Source organism: Sinohyriopsis cumingii, chromosome 8, assembly GCF_028554795.1.
Source record: "Sinohyriopsis cumingii isolate HCF-2022 chromosome 8, ASM2855479v2, whole genome shotgun sequence".
In the NCBI taxonomy this organism is placed as follows: Eukaryota; Metazoa; Mollusca; class Bivalvia; order Unionida; family Unionidae; genus Sinohyriopsis; species Sinohyriopsis cumingii.
In genome coordinates, this window is record NC_142968.1 from 699986 (window position 1) to 720029 (window position 20044).

General features: G+C 36.1%; 1 protein-coding gene across 1 annotated transcript in view; it reads right to left on the reverse strand.

Annotated features, from left to right (window-relative positions):
- The window catches only part of LOC149792840 (uncharacterized), an 88060-nt gene extending 69500 nt beyond the window's left edge, over positions 1–18560 (reverse strand). The window contains exons 1-4 of the mRNA XM_089966612.1: positions 18505–18560; positions 15693–15944; positions 5367–5485; positions 1233–1393 (exon numbers count right to left, since the gene is read on the reverse strand). Of these exons, the coding sequence (XP_089822738.1) occupies positions 1233–1393; positions 5367–5485; positions 15693–15944; positions 18505–18549 (577 nt within the window). The 5' untranslated portion in view covers positions 18550–18560. The remainder of the gene's footprint in view (positions 1–1232; positions 1394–5366; positions 5486–15692; positions 15945–18504) is intronic.
- Between the last annotated feature and the right edge of the window lie 1484 nt (positions 18561–20044).

Genomic DNA, 20044 nt, shown 5'->3' on the forward strand with positions numbered 1-20044 from the left:
ATTTGGGGTTTTCATTTGGAAGTCAAGGCTCTAAGATTTACATTTCATTTATGGAAGATCGGTGCTTTATTGTGAATTTGTGGTGAATATTTTCAAGTACTCTTTGTGGTGAATATTTTCAAGTACTCTTTGTGGTGAATATTTTCAAGTACTCTTTGTGGCTTCCTACATCTGAATTATACATGATTGTGATAACAATATTTTTTAAGATGGCTGGCATGGCCATATTGGCTGTACAAATGACAGAATTTTAAGACTAACCTGACATGATATGAGTGAAAGAAAAAACTGTTGATACAACATTCCATTTAGAAGGAGTAGGGCTAAAAAGATGTTCATCATGGCTGCTCTAGTTGGCATCCTAGATGTCAGATGAATGCTGTGTTCATTTACGACTAACAACGATGTAACAACAAGGTATCTGTGACAGTTTCATGTTGATATCATACTCCATTCATGAATATAATGTTTTATTCTGTAGACAGATGTTAATATGATGTTTTCTCAGTAGATAAATGTTATGATGTTTTATTCAGCAGACAGATGTTGATGTGATTTTTCTATTCTGTAGATGGCCATATGTTGATGTGATTTTTATATTCTGCAGACGGCCAGATGTTGATATATTTCTATTCAGCAGATAGATGATGTGACATTTTTATTCAGTAGACAGCTGTTGATGTGATTTTCTATTCAGTAGATGGACAGATGATGTGATTTTCTACTCAGTAGATGGACAGATGATGTGATTTTCTATTCTGTAGACGGCCAGATGTTGATATGATATTTCTATTCAACAGATAGATGATGTGACTTTTATATTCAGTAGACAGATGTTGGTGTGATTTTCTATTCAGTAGACGGACAGATGCTGATGTGCTTCTATATTCAATAGATGACAGATTATGTGATTTTGTATTCAGTAAATGAAAAGATGATGTGATTTGCTGTTCAGTAGATGGACAGATGTGATTTCCTAAAAAGGCTGACATTAGATAACTACATCACACAAAGCAGTTATATACACAAATATGTTCATGCACAACCAGAATGGAAGGATCATAATTCCAAATCTGTTCACTGATATGATGGGGCCAAAACTTATGTAATGAAAACCCACATTGAGAAAAACATGTCTGATATGGTACTAAGTTGAATTAACATGAATATTTAATTTTGAGGAAGTCACATTCTGAAAATGTCCTACAAAGTCAAACTTATTCAGTACATACCAATCAGTTCTGGATACAATTTTCCATCCTTGAACTCATACCACTTGGCTGAGACAGATGGAGTATTTCTCAGGACAAACATCTCTGCCGTGATGAGGGACTTGAGGGCATTGATCATCCATTGTGGTTCCAACACAATCTTCTCTTTCAATAATTCTGTACTGTAAATGGTATAAATAGTATTAACAGCATTGATTACCAAATTGTAATGTTTGATGTACACTTGTATAAACAATATTAACAACACTGATTACCAAATTGTAATGTTTGATGTACACTTGTATAAACAGTATTAACAACACTGATTACCAAATTGTAATGTTTGACGTTCACTTGTATGAACAGTATTAACAACACTGATTACCAAATTGTAATGTTTGATGTATACTTGTATAAACAGTATTAACAACACTGATTACCAAATTATAATGTTTGATGTATACTTGTGTAAACAGTATTAACAACACTGATTACCAAATTGTAATGTTTGATGTATACTTGTATAAACAATATTAACAACATTGATTACCAAATTGTAATGTTTGATGTACACTTGAATAAACTGTAGTCTCAAAACAACAATGATTACCAAACTGTTCTCTTTTCTGTACACTTGAATAAACTGTATTCTCAAAACAACACTTATTACCAAACTGTACTGTGTTTGCTGTACACTTGAATAAACTGTAGTCTCATAGCAACACTGGTTACCAAACTACTGTGTTTGCTGTACACCCGGATAAACTGTAGTCTCAAAACAACACTGATTACCAAACTGTACTGTGGTTACTGCAGACTTGTATAAAGTGTACTCATAACTTGATTTCAGACCTCATCTACCAAAACGGATATCCCAGAAAATGAATAGCTCTTTACAAACATCTGAACATTCTAAAGCATGGTGCATATAGGATGTCTGACAGGTTATGGCCTCCACCATGACTGGGTGTCTAGCAATTAGAACCTTTACTGATGACAATATTAAAATTACATTTATTTTTCTCCAAAATAAGTATTATCTACGAAAGAAGCTTAACTTAATTTGTAATTTATTTGCAATTTAAAATGATGCGACATTAAAATGGTTATCCACAATGTTGGTGCTATTTGTTACCAAGTCCTCCAAGATCATTTCATTTCTACCATATTAGGCTTGGGTAATACTGGTAATTATGACATTTACCATATTAGGCTTGGGTAATACTGGTACACAGGACATTTACCATATTAGGCTTGGGTAATACTGGTACACAGGACATTTACCATATTAGGCTTGGGCAGTACTGGTAATTATGACATTAACCACATTAGGCTTAGGTAATACTGGTAATTAGGACATTTACCATATTAGGCTTGGGTAATACTGGTAATGTGGACATTTACCATTTTAGGCTTGGGTAATACTGTTAAGCAGGACATTTACCATGTTATGCTTGGGTTATACTGGTTATTAGGACATTTACCATATTATGCTTGGGCAGTACTGGTAATTAGGACATTTACCACCTTAGGATTGGGTAACACTGTTAAGCAGGACATTTACCATGTTATGCTTGGACAGTACTGGTAATTAGGACATTTACCATATTAGGCTAGGATAATACTGGTAATTAGGACATTTACCACATTAGGCTTGGGTAATACTGGTAATCAGGACATTTACCATCTTATGCTTGGACAGTACTGGTAATTAGGACATTTACCACATTATGATTGGGTAATACAGGTAATTAGGACTTAGGCTTGGATAAGACTAGTAATTAGGACATTTACAACATTAGACTCGGGCAGTACTGGTTATAAGGACATTTACCATATTATGCTTGGACAGTACTGGTAATTAGGACATTTACCACCTTAGGCTTGGGTAAAACTGGTAATCAGGACATTTACAACCTTAGGCTTGGGTAATACTGTTAATCAGGACATTTACCATGTTATGCTTGGACAGTACTGGTAATTAGGACATTTACCACATTATGATTGGGTAATACAGGTAATTAGGACATTTACCACAGTATGCACAGGTAATACTAGTAATTAGCACATTTACCTCATTAGACTTGGGCAGTACTGGTAATTAGGACATTTACCATATTACGCTTGGGCAGTACTGGTAATTAGGACATTTAACACATTATCCTTAGGCAATACTGGTAATTAGGACATGAACCACATTAGGCTTGGGTAATACTGGTTATTAGGACATGTACCACATTAGGGTTCGGTAATACTGGTAATTAGGACATTTACCATATTAGCCTTGGGTAATACTGGTAATTAGGTCATTTACCACAATATGCTTAGGGAATACTGGTAATTAGAACATTTACCACATTAGGCTTGGGTAATACTGGTAATTATGACATTTACCATATTAGGCTTGGACAGTACTGGTAATTAGAACATTTAACACATTATGCTTGTGTTATACTGGTTATTAGGACATGTACCACATTAGGCTTGGGTAATACAGGCTTTTAGGACATTTACCACATTAGGCCTGAGTAATACTGGTAATTAGCACATTTACCATATTAGACTTGGGTAATACTGGTAATTAGGACATTTGTCACACTATGTCTGGGCAGTACTGGTAATTATGACATGTACCACATTACGCTTGGGTAATACTGTTAATTACGACATTTACCACATTAGGCTTGGGTAATACTGGTAATTAGGACAATTACCACGTTATGCTTGGGTTATACTGGTTATTAGAAAATGTATCACATTGGGCTTGGGTAATACTGGTTATTAGGACATATACCACATTAGGCTTGGGTTATACTGGTTATTAGGACATGTACCACATTCGGCTTGGGTAATACTGGTTATTAGGGCATGTATCACATTAGGGTTCGCTAATACTGGTAATTAGGACATTTACCACATAAGGATTGTGTAATACTGGTAATAATGACGTTTACCACATTAGGCTTGGGTAATACTGGTAATCAGGACATTTACCAAATTAGGTTTGGGTAATACTGGTAATTATGACATTTACCACATTAGGCTTGGGTAATACTGGTAATTAGGACATGTACCATATTAGACTTGGGTAATACTGGTAATTAGGACATTTAACACATTATGCTTGGGTTACACTGGTTATTAGGACATGTACCACATTAGGCTTGGGTAATACTGGCTATTAGGACATGTACCACATTAGGGTTTGGTAATACTGGTAATTAGAACATTTACCATATTAGCCTTGGGTAATACTGTTAATTAGGTCATTTACCACAACATGCTTAGGCAATACTGGTAATTAGGACATTTACCACAGCATGCTTGGGTAATACTGGTAATTAGGACATTTACCACATAAGGCTTGGGTAATACTGGTAATTAGGTCATTCACCACATAAGGCTTGGGTAATACTGGTAATTATAACATTTACCACATTGGCTTGGGTAATACTGGTAATCAGGACATTTACAAAATTCGGCTTGGGCAGTACTGGTAATCAGGACATTTACCACAATATGCTTGGGTAATACTGGAAATTATTACATTTACCACATTAGGCTTGGGTAATACTGGTAATTAGGACATTTGCCACAATAGGCTTGTGTATTACTGGGAATTGGGATATTTACCACAATAGGTTTCAATAATACTGGTAATCCAAAATATCTGCTCTGATAAAATTATACTTTTAAACACAAATATGATATACTATGTATATTTAATATAATACTGGTAGGAACTATGTCTTCACTGATAAGGACAAATATGATTATATATATATATATATATATATATATATATATATATATATATATATATATATATATATATATATATATATATATATAATGTATATTTAATGTGAAGTGGGCAACTAGGATACCCAGAAAGAATCCCAATCTCACCTGAAGTAGAGGATTGTACCAATTTCATGTTGGAACCTAAGAAACAAATCCAGTTCAATCTCACCTGAAGTAGAGGATTGTACCATTTTCATGTTGGAATCTAAGAAACAAATCAAGTTCAATCTCACCTGAAGTAGAGGATTGTACCAATTTCATGTTGGAATCTAAGAAACAATATTAATCTCACCTGAAATAGAGGATTGTACCAATTTCATGTTGGAATCTAAGATGCAATATTAATCTCACCTGAAGTAGAGGATTGTACCAACTTCATGTTGGAATCTAAGAAACAAATCCAGTTCATCTGTGGATATCTGAACACCTCCTGCCTGGTTTATCCTTACCAACAGACTCCTAGGAATCACCTGTAGAACAAAAATATATTTAGTTTGATGGTATTTTATTTTGTTATTTCAATACATTTATTTTCTTTGCAGTAAGCTCATTTTACTGTTGTGATCTTGATTTGATGTATTCAATAAAATATGCCATGTACAACAAATTTTCATTGATTTTGATGTATTCAATAAAATATGACATGTAAAACAAATTGCCTTGAATTAATGTATTCAATAAAATATGACATGTTGTACAAATTGTCCTTGAATTAATGTATTCAACAAAATAACCAGAACAAAGTTTCTTGGATCTTATATTATTAAAGGAAATCATTTAAAACAGATTTATTTTTATTCTCGTTTCATTCATGTGTGAGTGTGCTGTAGAGATGACCAAATGTATAGTCAACTGTTTATAGCTTAAAAACATAAAGAATGACCAAAGAAAATCAATATTATGTGTATTGATGTTCTTCTGACAGTTCCGTATATAAATACGTGACATTATGTCCCAAAGCACACAAAGCAGTCAGATGTAAAGAAACAGGATGCGTAATGTTAGATGTTACTAGTCAATCACTGGCAGGCAGTGAAGACAAGCTTGCCACCTTAGTGAAGAACCTGGATGAAACATCTTCCAGATTTGACATGGAGATAAGCGCTGAGAAGACAAAACTGATGACAAATAGTGGCAAACAAATCTCAGCCAAGATTAAAGTCATAGGACATGAACTGGAAACAGTGATCCAGTTCAAATATCTTGGTTCCATAATCACTGAAGAGGGATCAAGAGCAGAAATTTTGTCAAGAGCAGCTTGAACAATGGCAGCTACGTCAAAGCTAAGACCCATCTGGAGAGACAAGAATATCTGTGAAAACTAAAATCAGACTATTGCGAGGTCTAGTCATCTCAATCTTGTTGTACTCATGTGAGGCATGGACCCTGACAGCAGAATTACAAAGATGAATCCAGTTACTTGAAATGAGATGCTACAGAACCATCCTTGGCATCTCTTACATGGACCACATCACAAATGAAGAAGTGTGTAATACCATCAGGAACGAAGTAGGCCAATATGAGGACCTCCTCACCACCGTCAAAAAGAGAAAGCTGAAATGGTATGGCCATGTCACTAGAGCCAACAGTCTATCCACAACAGTCCTACAGGGCAGCATCTAGGGTGGCAGAAGGAGAGGTAGACAGAAAACAGTGGACTGACAACATCACAGAATTGACCAGGAAAGGTTTTGCGCAGACACAGGCATTGGCACATGATCGAGACAAGTGGAGGAAACTGGTCAGATGTTCAGCACCACAGTGCCTCAACGATCACACTAGGTCATGAGATTGATGTGATGATGATGATGATGAATCAAAAGAGTAATGAGACAGGATAAGATGTGATATTGTTTTATAGCATTATGCTTGAAAAAAGATATCTGAATTCAGGGATGTTCCAAGTATGTAGGTATTTCATTTTGTTGATTATAAAGATCCAAAAATAAAGAATACAAAGGAATTAACCATTCCGACAACAAATGGTCCTGGTTTCTATGGTTAAAATACTACCACATGTATTAACAAGAATCAAACACTTGTCAAGATTAATCTTGTGTGCTCACGATCAAAGGGACAACAGTAAGCTAATTAGTTATTAAAGTACATAAGTACTAACTTAACACTGTCAAAAGGATGAACAATAAATGGGTACTTCCTGATATCTATGGCATTAATTCAGTCACTCAAGAGTTGAGTAATTCGATTTAGAACCCCATCGGTTGGGTTGATGCTGTGACTCTACATGTAAAATCAAGCATATAACCAGCTACTCCTTTCAAGATGCAATTGGCAGAGAGTATCAATAATTAATATGTTCACAATCATTCAAACTGCAAAGATGCTAACTATATTGAACAACAATTAAATCATTCCTTTGTTTGAGCCTGCCTTATGTACAAACCAACTTCAACCAGCAGATTTTACAATAAAGACAAATACAAACATTAATTAAAGTCACCCTTCAACAAGTGGAATGGAAAACAGGACATATAAAACATTGAGGAAAGGAAGAAATCACTGGTGAAAATCTATACTATAGTATTGGACTTTGAAACAAGTAGATTCATGCTGAATGAATCACAGCAGCTCACAGAAAAATGTGTGAACAAAAAGAGCTAAATAGCTTTATTTCTGAGAAATCTGGACTTGTTTAATTAAAAAATTCAGGATCTTCTAAAATACCAAAATCAAAATTTTTGATCTCGTACAGAAGGTTAATGACTCTTGCTCGTCATCTCCCCTTGCCACTTCTACTGTTACACTAGTGTTTTTAACTGAGCCATATACCAATGACAATACTACTATGGCAGGTTGGTTAGCAATCACTTTATGTAATGTGACTGGGTAAATATTCTCAGAGAAATAAAATGTTCTTAAAATTGTTCTTTCTCTCAAATATATTCCTTAAGCACATTATGTTAGGAGAATAGGTAATATGAAGAGGGACTGGCGAGCATCCAACCTCTACCTAGGGTATCCTTCTAAGGAATAATGGTTAGATTCCCCATGCAAACGATAACCCGTTCCCCTAATTAAATAAGCAATGTAGCCTAGTGTCACTTGATCTGCAGATATGCTGCCAGGATTGTATGACAAGGGTTTTCTTTCCTCCTCGTCCAAACATAAGGGGGAGTAGAAGAAAACTGAGGGGAGGAGTATACAGCCATACTTCATTACTTACGTAACACTTCATTATTTACATAACACTTCAATAGCCATCTCTCTATCTCCTATTAAAATAAAGATCTTTCAAAGATGTTGCCTCTAGTTGTATAAACATTAATCTGTTCATTGTTTCTCAGCTTAATTGGTTTCATATCTGTGTATTGATAGTGTTTTGTACTGAGAAAACTCTTTCACAGCTCACAGGGATTTGTTACTAACATGAGCTCTTCTAATGTTAAACTTTCTTGAATTAGCACTCTGTTGACTACTATGCTGGATTTGCGGTTTCGTAATGCTGTATTAGGACTTTAAGTAAATTAATTACAAAGTCTACTTGTTCAGACACATGTATTTTAATGAAATAAATATCTTTACTTTTTAATTTCATTTCAAGATTCTTATTTATTAGATTTATTGTAACCTTTATATTAGGGTTAAATTGTTTTGCAGCACATGATTTGGCTGGGCTAAATTGTGACTAAAATATAAACGAAAATTGCACTCTACATTAAATTCTTGGTATATTAATTTGGCTTGTTTGTCTGCCTTTTCTACATTTAATTTCTCGATACCGCTGATTGGGAGGGTTGACCGTCATTCCGTCTGTTTTGGTCCATCCTGAATGTACATCGGATTTGAATTTAAGGCCATTTGTTGGTTCAAATTTACTCCTTTAAAATTGCTCCAGGTCCTATGAGCTGATACACTTCCTGACCTAAAAATAATTTACCTTCATTGCTATGATCAGCCAGTAACTGCCAAACTAAATCATCATATATAGACTTACAACGCTGGGAATGGTCCATTATGGGTCTTCTCAATAGCCCGTATTATAAACAAGCATTTGTGAAACTTCCTTTATGCAAAGTTCAAACATCAACACAACGCTTGTTACGGGCCACAATGTGACAATCAAATTTAGATTAATAACCATTCATACTAAGCTGAAGAAATCAAATATGTCAACAGTTACAAGAATAAAACGTCGCGACAAAACTCTTCAGTATTTTAACATTTATGAAAATACTTTAAGGGTGAATGGCTGAGTAAAGTTGCATGCTGCACAGAGTACATTTTCATACGTGCGACATGAAATCAATTTGCGGGAGTTCTCACACATCACTGTTTTCCAAGTGCGTGATTTTGTACAAATTTTGTTTGAATAACGCGATTGCGTGCCCTGTGAGAATCTCTTGATCTGTCAATCTTACATATGGTTAAGAAGTTAATTTAAAAATCTTATTACCTACAACATGTTCTGGCAAATCCAGCAAAACTGACAGGCTGTGGTGTTTTACTTGGGTCTGTTGGTCATCTGGGCTGATGCCTCCGGACCTACCGGATTCATAGTTTTTCTCTTTGAACCTCAATCTTTGGAAGAAGAACTCGAGAAGGTTGATTATGTATGCCAGCCAACATGGCTTCTACTATGTTACGTTTGAATGCAAGGCTCAGAGAGATCACTCTGATTTCGCAAGCGGTAATCTTCATAATGCGACTCCAATGTTGTGAGACCTCTGAGTGTACTGAGTAATGCGACTCCGATGTTGTGAGACCTCGGAGTATACCGAGTAATGCGACTCCAATGATGTGAGACCTTGCAGATACCGAGCATATAACCCATTTCAGCCATGAAGCAAGGGCTTTTACATCTGCCACAGCTTGTCTCTGTGCATTTTAAGTAGTGCTTGAGTACATGACTGGATCTTGCTTGGCCGCTGTTGTTTCGGTCTACCTAATAAGAATGCACTGGTTGGGCAATTTTGGGTCCCCTGTTTGAGGAGAAAGGACAACGCCACTGAATTATCGCACATAATGAGGACCGATTTTCCAAAGAGTCAAAACTTAGAAAAGTGAAATGCATTGTTGACAGCCTTCATTACTAAAATGTTTCTGTGTAGAGGCTGCTTACCTGGTTCCCACATGCCACTGATGCAAGGGAAGTTTGGCAACATGGGACCACCCCAACAACACGTAATGGCATCGGTACTTATCGGTTGCTGCATTTGTATGAGAAATTATGAATTAGTCTTTTCTGAATAATACTGCATGACTTTTGGGAGTGGAGTATTATTCCAAAAACAGGAGTTCATATTTTCCCATACAAATGCAGTAAACTTTTTATTATATACTCATTTTATTATTCTACCTAAGGCTTAATTACAAAAAATACACTAAAAGAAACAAAGTAACTGAATGTATGCTGTATTTTTAACCAAATACAAAAACGCAGATTCATCAATACACAAAAACAATATTAAAGCACACAGCAACTCCCAGCGACTTTTGAACATTCGTCATGCGCTCAACATTAGTTTCAATAAGAATTGTTGTTTTGGTCTACTTAAAATTGAAATATAGATTCATACTGTGAATAAATGAGCATTGCAACAACCTTTCCAGTTGGTCTGGAAAGGATAGATTTTGGTTCTTTTTGTCGATTTTACTAAATTCCGCTGAATAAGGGCTGGATTTAGCTATGTCAATTCCACATAAAGGAGATGTAATTTGATCAGGGAGGGATGCATCTTGACTCACCTGCATGTGTGTTTTTGTTTCTGCCACTGAATGTTTTGGAATATTGTGGGAAAAATATGAACTCTTTCAACTTAAATTGTCAAACAGATGCTATGGAATATCACGTTCATTTAATTGTGAGTGCAATAAGGAGAAGGTTTTTGCAATTGGAAATGTAGACAAAATTACAGTACAATTTCGCAGTGTGTACTTAAGTTTTAGAATCCTTGATATAGCTCATCTAGTTCGGATTTGGAGAACTAAGTGAAGTACAGTTTGAGGAAATTCAAGATGCAAAAAGTAGGTATCTGATTTGGCCATTCTTATCACCAGCTAAAAAAGACATGCCTATGTCTTGGCACTTGCATGATACCTATAGTGACCCCAGCTATGTTATGACTTAGAGAGCGCTGGTCATAGTCTGAACAATTCCATTAACCAGAAGTTACGACCATTTTTCCTGAATAACTGTTTAAATCATCAGAATGCTGTTTTCAATTGTCTCCCTTTGTTGTGGGCATTGCAAATACCTCGCTTATTTGTTTGCTTCCTTGAAAGTTTCATTTGTAACTCTGCAAACTCGTCCACATTGTTCACCTTTTATCATCTCTGCTTTAAAGCAGACATAACAGCTTGTTTAGTTCATCCAAAAACAAATCTAATAAACTAAATTCCAAAGTATCTACTACATGAGTGGACATGTTTTGTTTATAAAGTAGTTCCAAATACACTATTATATTTTAGATGCACATGTTGCATAATATTAAGATGTAGAGTATCGCAAAATTCTGAACGATTCTGACCAAGTTGATTGAGAAAAAAAGGAGTGTATAATAAATACTGTTATTTTCATTTGGGGCTTCTCAAATGGGACTCCCAAGGTCACCCAACCTGGGCTGCACAGCTGACACAGGAATAATGATATCTTGGGCATGGTCATGTCTGTTTGATGCAGAGGGGCTTCAGAAGAGCCACCGTTGTGCTAGCATCATTTACATGGGCCCTATATAAATATGCCTGATCAGCATCAAGTCCACCGCTGCACTGAATAATCTAAGGAGATGCAAGAACTCTTTCATTGAAATCCAAGTCCTATTGGAAACGGACTTGATGAGTTTGATAATCCTGATTACTCAAACACGAAGGAGGAGTACCAGATTCAGACTGGTGATAAACCGCATACCAAGATGGACACAAAGCTAGGATGGAGAACTTCTCCAGTTCACTAAAAAGCATTGATGATCTAAAAGTAAGATTGTTTATGTTTAGGAGCTGAATACAGCTTACCATATGTTTCTGGAGATGTCATCCAGGTACACTGCCCTTATTGTAGATGGCATCATTCAGAACTGGGTGATGATGCAATCCATAACCTTGGTAAAAACCCAGGTACTGAAATTGAGGCAAAAGGGTAAGACACCGAACTATTAAACTGTGTTGCGGTAAACAAAACGGAGAAAATCTGTGAGGTGCGGTAGATTGGAACATGAAAATATGTGTCAGTCAGAATAGGACTGATGGGATACTTGTCTCATCTGGTGGAGAGAAATAGTGATCCCGCCATCTCCATCTTTAATTTTGTTGGTAAAATAAATTGGATGAGGCGACTCAGGCCAATGATTGGCCTCAACTTGCAGGTCATCTTCCAAATAAGAAACAATCTTGAATAAAAGCCATGGGATTGTGGTCTTAGCACAATCTCCACCACATTTTTTCTCTGAGTGACCGTATCTCCTGTTGTGGTAAGGCTGTGAAGAGCAGAAGAAAACCTGGAAGGGGGTAGGATAAATGAAATCCAAAGCCCCTATATTGGATAACCCAAATGGTCCGATGAAGAGGCAGATCGAGTGTGGATGAAACTGAAAGAGGTGGTCGCACACAGGTAGGCTGTCTGCGGGTAGTGGGAAGGGTAGGTCAATGTCTAGAGTTAGGTGATTGGAAGGTAGAGCAGCATGGTTTCATGCAATCTCTATACAAGTTTCCTCCTAGCTTGGATAGACTGCTGTCACCTGGCATTGGGGTGGGATCTATACTGCACAAATGACTGAAAAGATCCCTTGTCCCTAGTCTGAATACCAGCCATCCACAGTGGTGTGGGCTGATTGTTTGGATCAATGGCAGTCAATGTTGGCTGGATGACCCATTACAGAGAGGCTCTATTATGAGATTGATCCAGTGGATCAGGTACAAACCCCCATCTGTCTGAAGGCCATGCTTAGACATGCAGGGCATTTATTACACCCACTGGGATGCTTAAATCTGGCAGACTTCCTCTTAGACGCTGCACGTTAAAGATGATAAACACTTATTATATACAAAACAAGAGTCACGGTTGACTTCCTTTGCTCTGAACTTTTGAATGTCGTGCATTTAGTTGACATATCTAAAGAAATGATGCAAGAAGAGAAAGCAAAGCATAAATGAGATAATCAGCTCACTAATAGCACTATGTTATTGACAGAATTATCGAAAATAGTCCATGATATATTTTGATGCCTTCTAGGCTATGGTTTGAACTTATTCATTTATAAACAAAGCATATATTAGCAATTAACAATTCATCATGTTACTAACTAGCTAAACCATCTCTGTTACTTATGAATTAGCGAAACGCATCTTGTGCTGACACATAAATGAGAACATGAGGTCAACAATGGCATGGTGCAACATGGTCTTGAATAGAAAAAGTCCATAAAACTGACAAAGTCACTCGAATCTGGCAGATATTGCAATGATAATGTATACCACCTGTAGAGGAATGACTGTCCTACATAATAAATCCCTAATAAGGTTCAATGGTCAAATCAGAACACTAAAATAGCTTGGATTGTTGGATGCAAAATGTATGATGTATCAGTACTAAAAAGCTATAAAAAAAACTAGCAACACCTGGCAATGGCAATAGGAGGTAATGGGTAAGAGTTATTGCTGTTTGTCTATATGAGATCCACAAAGATGATTTTGTTCATTTAGTAGGGCTGGATTTCCGATGGAGCAGGCTAATATTCCCAATCTTTTTCTTCTTGTTGTTATAGGGTTTAATGCCATTTTCCAGCACAAGATAGCTATAAATAGCGGCCAGTAGAAATGGTGGAGGAAGAGCAAGGGAAAACCCTGGAAAGAACCACCGACCCACGAGAAGCTATTGGCAAACTTTCTCATGCACCCACACTGGCCCATTGGCAGAGCCCAAGACTCAAACCCATGCAGACAGAGGTGAGATGGCAGTGATCCGTAACAGTGAGCGCCGTAGACCATTCAGCTACTCAAGGCGCCCCAAATTCCTAATGTAATGTGATTCGGGAACCTATTTGAAGGAGACACCAATTTTATCACATCCTCTATTAGTAACAACTCAAATTAACATGTGCAAAATCCTACCTCATATGATACTCCTCATATAACATTAAAATGACGAGTTCATTTTCTAATCAGACTCGGTTTTATGATGCTATCATACATATGACAAAGACATCTAATATTTTTATATTGATATGCTATTACAAGTTATGTTATCTATTTGACAATATTTATGTCGTTACCTTGAATGCTTTATTGCAAACACGTTTTTCAATGTTTTGAGGAAAAAAAGTGAATTAAACAAGAAAAAAGAATACTGAAACAAATATCTCAATGCTGATTAAATTTTTGGGAAACAATTTACAGAAAATACCATGTGACTTATGAAATATATCACAAAGCGTTATTTTACATTTCATCACTAATCGCAAAGTTAATTAAAAATTTCATTTTTTGTTGTTGTTATCATAAAATGTTTAGATACATCTTTTTCTGATATATATTTGGCTTTTGGATCCTTGCAGTATGTATTATTTTATGTTTATAGCATGGGTTCATATATCAATTATGAAATTTGTAAGATAATAACTTTCAAACACTTTAACACAGGGCCATAACATGGACAAGTCTGCTGTAGCTGCTGGTAAAGAAACACCTATACCACATTATTCACTGACAAGACTTTGTTGTAGCTGCTGGTAAAGAAACACCTATACCACATTATTCTCTGACAAGACAAGTCTGCTGTAGCTGCTGGTAAAGAAAAACCTATACCACATTATTCACTGACAAGACTTTGTTGTAGCTGCTGGTAACGAAACACCTATACCACATTATTCTCTGACAAGACAAGTTTGTTGTAGCTGCTGGTAGAGAAACACCTATACCACATTATTCTCTGACAAGACTTTGTTGTAGCTGCTGGTAAAGAAACACCTATACCACATTATTCTCTGACAAGACAAGTCTGTTGTAGCTGCTGGTAACGAAACACCTATACCACATTATTCTCTGACAAGACAAGTTTGTTGTAGCTGCTGGTAGAGAAACACCTATACCACATTATTCACTGACAAGACAAGTCTGCTGTAGCTGCTGGTAACGAAACACCTATACCACATTATTCTCTGACAAGACAAGTTTGTTGTAGCTGCTGGTAAAGAAACACCTATACCACATTATTCTCTGACAAGACAAGTTTGTTGTAGCTGCTGGTAAAGAAACACCTATACCACATTATTCTCTGACAATACTTTGTTGTAGCTGCTGGTAACGAAACACCTATACCACATTATTCACTGACAAGACAAGTCTGTTGTAGCTGCTGGTAAAGAAACACCTATACCACATCATTCACTGACAAGACAAGTCTGACGTAGCTGCTGGTAAAGAAACATCTATACCACATTATTCACTGTCATGACAAGGATGATGTAGCTGCTGGTAAAGCAACACCTCTACCACATTATTCACTGAGAAGACAAGTCTGCTGTAGCTGCTGGTAAAGAAACATAACACATTATTCATTGACAAGATAAGTACATTGTAGCTGCTGGTAAAGAAACACCTATACCACATCATTCACTGACAAGACAAGTTCTGCTGAAGGTGCTGGTAAAGAAACGCCTATACCACATTATTCACTGATAAGACAAGAGAGCTGAAAATGCTTGAGTTTTGCTTGTAATCTACCTTAAGCCCTTGAACCCTAAAGTTCATCAATGCCTGTTCCAGAGGTAGCCACCGTGCTGGTATCTCCTCCCCCCAGTATGACTGTCGAGATACAACTTCTACAATTTTCTTCCTTAAACCCTCCAGTTTGCTGTCAACAACAGAGTTGTCAATGGCAAAGTCCTCTTCAACCAAATGAAACCTGGAAGGCTTGTCTTTAAGATGATAACGGATTTCTCTGAAGTAATTCTCACAGATCTCATGACGATAATCCTAGAATGGATGAATGACTCACAATAAGTCAAGAAAAGTCACTCTTGTTGAATAATATACACTTGATTAATTGTGCATATTGATTTTCTTCTTGCTTTTAAAACCTACAGATTACATGCTATCATATAATATTTAATTATCTCCTTAGCATTTCATTGGTGTACTTCATAAAGCACCAAAAACAAAGGAAATATTTCTCTGAACACTGTTTTTCACTTCCATCTTCAAGCTAAACTGCTACAGAAGGGCTAAATATAGGTAGCATAATATTGTATTAATCACCTTGTTAAAGCAATGCTTATAAGGTATGTAATTTTGGAAAGGTTATTTGCCTTTCCTCAGCCACCACTCAAATATACAAGTGGATGAGTGACATGTTTCAACTTTTCATACAGTTGAACCCAGTCATCAAATTTGAAGGCATACTATTTTGATACAGGTTATGGTATTAAAGATACGAGGTGATATTTTTAAATTAATTCTGAACCAGGTTTACACTTAATACAATTTGTGCTACAAGCCTGAACTAGATCTGTGATTAGGTGAGTGCTTACAAAATCCCTACCAAATTCCTACGCATCTCAATCTGAAAATAATATTACAAAGCTATACAAACCCAAACTAGATCTGTCATGAAGTGAATGCTGGCACAAAACCCCTAAGTGTAATCATTTTACAATGCCATACAAATCCACATTATATCATTCAATGGGCGAGTGATTACAGAATACCCACTCTAATAATAATCATTTTACAATGCCGAACAAATCTACATTATATCATTCAATGGGCAAGTACTTACAGAATACCCACTCTAGGTATAACCATTTTAAAATGCCATACAAATCTACATTATATCATTCAATTGGCAAGTGCTTACAAAATACCCACTCTAACAGTAATCATTTTACAATGCCATACAAATCTACATTATATCATTCAATGGGCAAGTGCTTACAGAATATCCACTCTAATAATAATCATTTTAAAATGCCATACAAATCTACATTATATCATTCAATGAGCAAGTGCTTACAGAATACCCACTCTAATAATAATCATTTTACAATGACATACAAATCTACAATATATCATTCAATGGGCAAGTGCTTACAGAATAACCACTCTAATAATAATCATTTTACAATGACATACAAATCTACAATATATCGGTCAATGGGTGAGTGCTTACTGAATACTCCCACTCTAAGAGTAATAGTTTTATAACTTGAAACAAGCCTATAAACAGGTCTGTCAGTGCAGGAGTGTTTACATAATACACCACTCTGAATGTAATATTACATAGCTATAAGAAATCTGAACTAGATCTGTCATTAAGACAGTAATGTTACATAGATATACAAAATCTGAACTAGATCTGTCATTAAGTCAGTCGTTCAGTCAGTGATCCTGTCTTGTGACCTTTGACACATATAATCAATTCCAATTAAGTTATCCACATAGAATGGTAACTACTGATGGTACATAACTCTATTGTGTTCAAATAATCATGGATGAACTGTGGGCCAAATGTAATAGCATAATACATTCAGTCTTAGAGTGGACATATATTAAGAGTTCACTGAAGGGACTGATCCTTTAGAATGCAAAAACTTGTTTGGGACTTAATGCCATTGTTCAGCACATGATATGTCATACATGGTAGCCAGGAGGCAGAACCAAGAAAAATCATGGAAGAACCACCAAACCACACGAAGTCACTGGCAAGCTTTCTCACATACCCAAGCTGGTCAAGCCTGAGACTCAAACCTACATGGACAAAGGTGATATGTTAGTGATCAGTACTGGTTAGTGCCTTCCATCACTCAGCAATCCACAGTCCTATTGCAAAATGGATGACATTAATATTCAAAAAAGCAATTACCAACGGTCCTAATGCAAAATGAATGACATTAATATTCAAATAAGCAATTACCAACGGTCCTAATGCAAAATGAATGACATTAATATTCAAAAGAGCAATTACCAACGGTCTTAATGCAAACTGAATGACATTAATATTCGAAAGAGCAATTACCAACGGTCCTAATGCAAAATGAATGACATTAATATTCAAAAGAGCAATTACCAACATACAAGATACTCAAACAGCACTGTTATACGTTGTGTTTATATTGCTGTGTACATTTCAGCATTGTTATGCATTATGTTGATACTGCTGTGTACATTTCAGAATTGTAACACATTGTGTTGATATTCTGTGTACATTTCAGCATTGTTATGCATTATGTTGATACTGCTGTGTACATTTCAGAATTGTAACACGTGTTGATATTGCTGTGTACATTTCAGCATCTTCTGTCAATAACAAACAAAGGCTTCACTTGGCCACAGGGAAGCTGCCTTAAACTTGAAACTGGATAATATGCGGCAGTTAATCTAGCAGAGATTAAAAATGGATACACATGTATAAGAAAATACTTTTGCATTGAATACACATCATCTTGATAACCTTATATGGGGAAACAAATCTGATAGTTTATACAAAGCCATTAAAGTGACATAATGCAAATGCATTTCTTTTTTTCTTAAAATATACCTCAGTTTGAAGCTCATCCAATCCCTTCTTAACAACAACCTGCATCTGACCTTTCACTGCGCTGGCTTCTGCACCTGGAAAATAAACAGATCACGGTAATATCTTTCAAAACTGTTTGATGATTTTTTAAAGCTGGAATGTTCGGAGAAAAATCTCAATATTGTCCACACAGTTCAGTTACAAGCCAATTTTATGCAAAGTTTCTCTGATTCCTTGCATCTGATCTACCAGGATTAAACAGGAATGCTACACTTCTGTTACACAGTGAAATGTGCTACACTTCTGGTGTGTTATGTAGTGAAATATGTTACACTTCATTCCAATAGGTGGTTACTGTTTCTTCGAGTCCATGTAAAACAAAAATTACCAATTAGAGCTGTAGCTTATTGACTGTGTGAAACACCTGAAGTATTGCATCAAAACCCGATCCAAACTGAAACAAACCAAGAGATAAAATTGGATATCAAATGATATGTAAAGAACTTACACTGTACATGGGGGAACAAGTTAGAAATGTTAAATTTTCAACTGACAGTATCAACAGAATAAATCAAATTTAGCACAAAACAGTCATGGAAGCAGATTCCAACCTGCATGAATTAAAATCACCTATTTAAATGGTAATAGAGGAGCAGGTTTCCTCTTCTCCCAATAGTAATTTTTTGTATCGTGTTACGGATAAGAATGGCATATGAACAGTTGAGTAGTCTGAATGTAATCCGCAAACAACATACTACCAAGATGTCAAATGATAAAACAGCACCACCCTACCACAGACAGACCTTTAAACTTAAAATACTACCAAGATGCCAAATGATAAAATAGCACCACCCTACCAAAGACAGACCTTTAAACTGAAAATACTACCAAGATATCAAATGATAAAATAGCAGCACCCTACCACAGACAGACCTTTAAACTGAAAATACTACCAAGATGTCAAATGATAAAATAGCACCACCCTACCACAGACAGACCTTCAAACTGAAAATACTACCAAGATGTCAACTGATAAAATAGCACCACCCTACCACATACAGACCTTTAAACTGAAAATACTACCAAGATGTCAAATGATAAAACAGAACCACCCTAACACCGACAAACCTTCAAATGATGAATAGATCATGAAGTTGATGTGTGTATCAATAATGTATTGTATAGTAGGTTGTGCATTGTGAATTCTATTGATATGCAGCACAGGTGTATCATTTCATCCTTCCTATTTTATTCTCACTTGAAATTACCTATCAGTCTCACCAGCATGGAAAGCATCGTCGTTTCTGTAAAGCCACTATTAAGTGTGTGCGATTTGGATTTTTAACATAGCTTTAATACTTTTCAGTCACATCACTACAATGTCTGCAGCGTGACAACTTATAGCGATGTCTAGTACTGGGACATCATGACACAGACATGTAGCATGATGTCCCACCCAGTCACATTATCCTGACACCAGGCCGACCAGTCCTAACACTGACCTTATAATGCTGCCACTTGTAAGAAGAACTTCCTAAATTTGCCCCAAAGAGCTACTATA